Genomic DNA, 6,737 nt, shown 5'->3' on the forward strand with positions numbered 1-6,737 from the left:
TTAGTCTTTGAGCTCAGGAGGTATTGTCTTTTTTCTTAATGACCTCCTTGGTATTGTAGGCTGAGGTGGAGGCGGATCTAACTTCCTTCGGTTTTTAGGCTTAGGTGGAGACAGAGCAAGTGCATCACCCAAGGATAAAGAGGCAACATTCCCCGTCAAACTTTCATTCTCTTCTGTCTCGGCCGCCACATCCTTCTTCAAACTTTCATTCTTCGCTGTCTCGGCCGCCACATCCTCCGTCAAACTTTCATTCTTTTCCGTCTCGGCCGCCACATCCACCGTCAAACTTTCATTCTTCTCCATCTCGGCCGCCACATTCTCGGTCAAACTTTCATTCTTCTCCGTCTTGGCCGCCACATCCTCCGTCAAACTTTTATTCTCCTCTGTCTTGGCTGCCACACACCATGGACATGGTATAATCTGAAAAATGAAAGGAAAAAAATTGATAAATAGAATATGTCAATTCTTAACCAGAACCAGTGGCTCTATTCAATGAGCGGTTATACATTTCAAAGGATGTTCTAGTTTTCTTTTAGGCCTAAGATGATTGGGCCTATATGTTAGGAACCTGAAAAACCACAAGTTACAGAATATAGAAGAAATGGACTAAAATGCACAAATATGGAAATAGTGTATTACTTCTAAGGTAAATGCAAGAGGATGAATATCCTAATGTCCTACAGAGGCAAAAAGCCAATTGTCCAAAACAAACTATAAACTTCCATAACAATCTCACACTCCCTCACCTCACTCTATATACTCCTAAGAAGCATAACAAACTTGCCAACTAAGCTGCCTACCCCACTCATTATTTACCATATAACCATTTTCCCATATCTCTCATACTCGGATCTCTATCACTATACATACATATAAGGTACCGAACAAAATGTATTCATCGAACAGTTGATACAATGATAAGAGTGCAAAAAAATACCTCGTAGGCTTCCATAGTTTCTAACGGTTTCCAATCCTTCCTTTTAGACTCATACTTTTGAATTGGCGGGTAAGGAAAAGACGATGGCTTTGGCTTTAAGGAAGGTATTCTCTCAAACACAACCGCCTAACATTAGTTAAGTAAAATATGATTAGCAAAAAATAAACCACGTGAGAAATATAAGATATTAATAAAAAAATGGAAATTAACAATTACCTCGAAAACTGGCGCACACCCTTTAAATTTATGTTGTTTTCCCAACCCTGTTTTCATTGCGTTCTTGAGCTTATTAAAAGATACATGTAGGTCATCAGTGATTGCTTCAGCCCAGTTCACTTCTTCATATGCATCAAGATCTTCTACCATTTCCCAGGCCGACGTACGCGGTTTCTTGGAATCCGGGGAGGGTATTAAAAATATCTCGATCAAAAAATAAGATAAGAGTTTCTTAAAATTAAATCTACTTTCGTCGTCATTTACATCCATTTGACTCAAAAGCTTTTTAATGGTTGTTGTAGAGATTATCCTAGAACTACCTAAACCACATCCTTTCATTAGGTCATAAACAAATTCAGGAACATTTTTTGCAGCAGGGGCGGTGAAATTAACCCCGCTATTTTTAATACCCAACACATCTGCCACCTCGTGGGCACAGAAAGAAAAAGATACGTTTTTGTTAAATACAAACCTTCTATTTGTTGGTTCGTAAACATCACTGAACATTTTAATAAAAAATGCCGAACTCTCTTTGTTATTTTGTATGCTTATAACATCATAAAATACAGAGTTCTGCATGAGGTTTTTTTTTTCCTCACTCAAATTAAGTTTCCTAAGAGCCAATAAGCTGACACCGAGCTTTACAGGTTGTCTATTTTCTTCAGTATCCTAGAAAATAAGTACAAAATTAAAAACACTTCAAACAATATTACTCTTAAAAGGATTCAATTGAAATTTACTCTAATAAAATTGAAGAGAGAGACTTACCATTTCTAAGGATGAAGTCGCCATTAGTACCGGAGCCTCTTCTTTTGACTCGAACTCTTTTATCTGTTCTTTGAATTGCTTTTCTTTTAACTCAGGCTCCTTCAGTCGGCTCTCGAAATGCTTCTTTTCTAATTCCAGCTCCTTCAATTCTGCTGGATCCGATGATTCTCTCAGATTAGCTAGAATGTCAGATTGCTCACAGGAGACCAACTGCAAACTTGTTTCATCAATGGGAGGACTTGATTCATCATCCATGTAAGATGTAGCTGCATATTTAGATAGCATATATGTAGATCAGGTTATTGAAACTATCACCATTATTAAATGAAACAGTTGAAATGAAATTATCTCAACAAAGTAGATAAATAAGAATATTTACCTGATTCTTTTTCCCCATATTTATTCAGCTTTGATTCAGGATTTTTTACTAGTCCTTCAAATTGTCTCTCTTTTGACTCCAGTGCTTTCCATCGATCCTCAAATAGCTCCTCTTTTGATTTGAAGTCCTCAACTTTCCTTTCAAATTGCTTCTCTTTTGATTTGAAGTCCTCGATTTTGCTTTCAAATTGCTTCGCTTCTGAATTGAGCTCCTTAACTTGACTTTCAAATTCATTCTTCTTTGATTCAAACGCCTTCGCTTGAATTTTGAACTCCTCTTCTTTTGACTTGAACTCTTTTATCTGTTCTTTGAATTGCTTTTCTTTTAACTCAAGCTCCTTCAGTCGGCTTTCGAAATGCTTCTTTTCTAATTCCAGCTCCTTCACACGGCCTTCAAATTCATCCTCTTTTGAATCAAACTCCGCCACTCGGCCATCAAGTTGCTTCTTCTCTGAATCCAACTCCTTCACCCGGCCTTCGAATTCAGCCTCTTTTGAATCAAATTCCTTCACCCGGCCATCAAATTGCTTCTTCTCTAATTCTAGCTCCTTCACCCGGCCTTCAAATTCAGCCTCTTTTGAATCAAACTCCTTCACTCGGCCATCAAGTTGCTTCCTCTCTAATTCCAGCTCCTTCACTCTGCCTTCGAATTCAGCCTCTTTCGAATCAAACTCCTTCCCTCGACCATCAAGTAGTTTCTCTCTAAAATCAACTTTCTTAACTTTTCCTTCCAATTGTCTCTCTTTCGATTGGAACTCTTCCACTTGGCTTTCAAAATGCTTCTTTTTAGATTCCAGCTCCTTCACTTCGCCATCAAATTCTCTCTCTTTTAATTCCCATTTCATCACTATGCCTTCACGTTGCTTCTCTTTTGACTCAAGCTCCTTGATTCGGCTTTCAAGATGCTTCTGTTTTAATACCAAATCATCCAACAACACCTTCCCTTGGCATTCATTTTCCTTCTCTTTTGACTGAAGCTCCCTCAACAGGCTTTCAAAATGCTTCTTTTTAGTTTCCAGCTCCTTCACCTGGTCTTCAAACTCTCTCTCTTTTAATTCCCATTTCATCACTAGCCCTTCATGTTTCTTCTCTTTTAATTCAAGCTCCATGGCTTGCCTTTCGAAATGCTTCTGTTTTAACAACAAATCATCCAACAGCCCCTTCATTTGGCTTTCAAGTCGTCCATCAAATTCCCTCTCATTCGAAATGTTATTCATGACTTGACCAAGTTCTATCTGTTTTACCCTAAGCTCTTGCTTGCGCTCGCCAATCAAGTCCTCTATCAAACACAGTTGTGCTTCCTTCGCTACAAAATCCTTAACACATCCTTCAATTTTCCCCTGCAGTTTATTATGAACTTCGTTAATCCTTCTAACACAACTAAATTGCGTCTTCTTATTTACAAGCTCTCTGCTACACTCCTCAATCTCTCTCTTTACAGACTCTAATCTCTTCTCTTCTTCTCTCCTCTTCCTTTTACATTCCGCAAATGACTTTTCAACAAATTCAAGATCTTTCTTCAACATCGAAAATGATGTATCAACTGATTTTCCCAGCCTTTTAGTTATATCCGACGACGGATCACCATCTTCATCGCGATCATCATACAAGGACACCTTTGATTTCTTAATAGAAATATGCAAGGAATCACTGTTATCAAACAGCCTCTTCTTAGCAGAACCCTCAAGTTTACCACTACATGATGCGAGCCGTTTATCATGTAAGTTGCCATCATTATGACCGCCATCACAAATTTTGAGCATATCAGAAGCCTCAGAGTCCATCATAATCAACTATAGAAACCGGAATAAAAAATAAACAAGTCAGCAAACCTCGTTAGAAAAACTTCTAGGTCAAACTCAATCAACAAGTAATACATAGAAATACATAGAAATCGTAATTAGTTTTAGTGAAGAAGATGCTTACAAATTTGTTGATATTTTGTTTCGGTGTAGTGAAAGATGGGAATGGAAGATGAATGTGAGGAGAGAAGAAGAAGGTTCTAGAAACTGATTCGCATTCGGAGAGTGTTTGTGAGAATGAAATTGAAGAAATGAGAAGAGAAGGAGGAACGTTGCAATGCAGCACTGAGTGGGCGGGATTGTGTGTTATGTGTGTGGGATCCACCAAATCATGGGAAAAATTTTAGGTAAACACGGTATAGAAATTCTCTTATTGCATACAACAACCACCCATAAGCCATAAATTTAGTTTTCTTTGCATTTTTTCTTGGACCATGCTAAAATTTCAAATTCTGCAAATGACATTGAGAAATGAAAAGTCATTTGCATTTTTATGTGAACTATTTACTTCTCTCTTGGCTCAATTACTCATATTAATAATATTAATCAATTATTTTAATTAATTTAATAATTTAATATAATTAAACTTTTTATATTTATGAATCTACTATAATTAATAATTATAATAATAAAAAATTAATACTTAATTATTTTCGATTTTAAATCATTATTAGTTACAACATAATTGATAATATATATTAATTATATAATTAAAATCTTCATTAATTATTAATGACATACTTTGCATCTTTATTTTTTTTGACAGAAACAAACTTAACGACTTTCATTCCTTAAACAAAGATCAATACAAAGAGGTACCATATTAAAGAAACTACGCCTAGACCAAGAATTGGCCACCTTTGCTAAAGTATGGGCGACCGAATTCGCTTGGCGCTTAATGAACTTTACCTCAAAGTTCGAAAAGAGAAGCAACAAATTCTGAATATTCTTAATAATAAGGCTAAACTCAGAGTTACTTACATTTTTAGTGTGAATAGCTTTAGTTACAATTTGACAATCACTTTCAAAGATAACATGACATAGATGAAAAGAGATGGCATTTTGGATTGCTTCCTTCAAAGCGGTGGCTTCAGCTTCAATGACGGAAAGAGAACACACATCCCAAGCTACTCCACTTGTGATAAATCTCCCTACATGATCCCTAAAGCACTATCCTCTATTAGTAGTACCACATACCGTATTGAAAGTTGCGTCAACATTGCACTTAACTTGGTTGGCCGTAGGCGGAACCCAAACTTCTGAACTAATAGTAGTACCGGAAGGATTTTGCTTCTATCTGACTAAAAATCAATCGTACCAATTGTGATAGGCTTGTAGACCAATCCGCATAGGATCTTCACGAGTATCTTGCCATACCACATTATTTCTACTTCTCCAGAGCATCTGAAGGCACACCGCAAATCTACCCGCATCCCTACGGTCCTCACGGCTACAAACATAAAAAATAAGTGACTTAGCATCGCGGAAGGTATGTAAACGGGATTCTATAATAGATGACAAATATGCTGCCCGCCAACTTTGACTAGTAGAAAAACACCCAAAGAACACATGCCACTCATCTTCATCTTCTAACTCACACCAAGGACATAAGGTCGGACATTGAACATGATGTTGTTGGAGTTTTGAACGGGTCGGGAGGCAATCCCTACCAATTCGCCATAACAAGTGCTTAGCTCTGGGAGGCGCTAGAATACTCCAAAGATTACTCCAATTTCCTTCAGTAGCATAGTGGCGAATATTACTTTGCATCCTGCGCCATAGTCTATACCCTGATTTCACACTATAATCACCGTTTTGTTTCTCTTGCCAAATCAACCTATCTTCCACCACATCCTCCAATAAAGGAATTCTAAGAATAGTTTCGGCCTCCTCCCTGCCGAAAGCTCGATTCACCTTAACCACATCCCATTGTTTTACATCGGGTCGCATAAGATCTTTGAAAAAAGATCATAAGCACCTTGCTTTTGAGGACCATTAAGCCACCAACTATTCTTCTCACTGAGCCAAGGATCATGCATAACTTTAATACGACTACCATCTCCAATACTTCACCTACTCCCCAACTTTAGCACATCCTTCGCCTTCCACAAACTCCTCCACACAAAGCTTGGATTATTACCATTCTTAGAATCAAGAAAAGAGGAACGAGGAAAGTACCTTGCTCTGAAGATTTTAGCCACAAGAGAATTAGGTTTCGACAAAAAGTTCCACCCTTGCTTTGCAATCATGGCCAAATTAAACGCTTTAAAGTCCCTGAATCCCATACCTCCTTCACTTTTCAAGCTAGTCATCCTCTCCCATGACATCCACCTAATACCTTTGTTGTGATGACCACCTCCCCACCAAAATGAATTCAGCATTTTTTTCAATATCTTTCACCACACCATCCGGGATCAAGTATAGGCCGGGATCGACTACAGTACTGATTTGATCATAACTTTTTTCCCTGTTCTAGATAAGGATCGACCACTCCAGGAGTTGATTCTTTTCCAAATTCTATCTTTAAGAAAAGAAAATATCGCCTTCTTACTTCTACCAATCATAGACGGTAATCCCAAATAGGTTCCTATGCCCAAGACATGCCTCACCCCCATTACTTTGACTAGATCCTCCTG

At 37.8% G+C, this 6,737-nt stretch overlaps 2 protein-coding genes across 2 annotated transcripts; both read right to left on the reverse strand.

Moving 5' to 3' along the window:
* Positions 1 to 1,808, reverse strand: LOC131651267 (uncharacterized). Its single transcript, XM_058920939.1, has 3 exons — positions 1,154 to 1,808; positions 938 to 1,063; positions 1 to 420 (listed from the first exon to the last, which is right to left on the reverse strand). The coding sequence occupies exons 1-3, from the start codon at positions 1,730 to 1,732 to the stop codon at positions 1 to 3; spliced, it is 1,125 nt and encodes a 374-aa protein (XP_058776922.1). The 5' UTR covers positions 1,733 to 1,808.
* A 4-nt stretch (positions 1,809 to 1,812) lies between these two features.
* Positions 1,813 to 4,083, reverse strand: LOC131651268 (uncharacterized). Its single transcript, XM_058920940.1, has 2 exons — positions 2,301 to 4,083; positions 1,813 to 2,187 (listed from the first exon to the last, which is right to left on the reverse strand). Exons 1-2 carry the CDS (start codon positions 4,081 to 4,083, stop codon positions 1,895 to 1,897), a joined length of 2,076 nt encoding a protein of 691 aa, XP_058776923.1. The 3' UTR covers positions 1,813 to 1,894.
* Between the last annotated feature and the right edge of the window lie 2,654 nt (positions 4,084 to 6,737).

Source organism: Vicia villosa, linkage group LG2 (assembly GCF_029867415.1).
Source record: "Vicia villosa cultivar HV-30 ecotype Madison, WI linkage group LG2, Vvil1.0, whole genome shotgun sequence".
NCBI lineage: Eukaryota > Viridiplantae > Streptophyta > Magnoliopsida > Fabales > Fabaceae > Vicia > Vicia villosa.

What these genes read in the sequence shown, in the direction of transcription:
- LOC131651267 (XM_058920939.1), bottom strand. Translation starts at nt 1,732, where the DNA reads ATGCAGAACTCTGTATTTTATGATGTTATAAGCATACAAAATAACAAA. An exon ending in GGTGTGCGCCAGTTTTCGAG is followed by an intron (nt 1,064 to 1,153) that starts GTAATTGTTAAT and finishes AACTAATGTTAG; the next exon opens with GCGGTTGTGTTTGAGAGAAT. An exon ending in AAACTATGGAAGCCTACGAG is followed by an intron (nt 421 to 937) that starts GTATTTTTTTGC and finishes TTCATTTTTCAG; the next exon opens with ATTATACCATGTCCATGGTG.
- LOC131651268 (XM_058920940.1), bottom strand. Translation starts at nt 4,083, where the DNA reads ATGGACTCTGAGGCTTCTGATATGCTCAAAATTTGTGATGGCGGTCAT. An exon ending in ATATGGGGAAAAAGAATCAG is followed by an intron (nt 2,188 to 2,300) that starts GTAAATATTCTT and finishes CTAAATATGCAG; the next exon opens with CTACATCTTACATGGATGAT.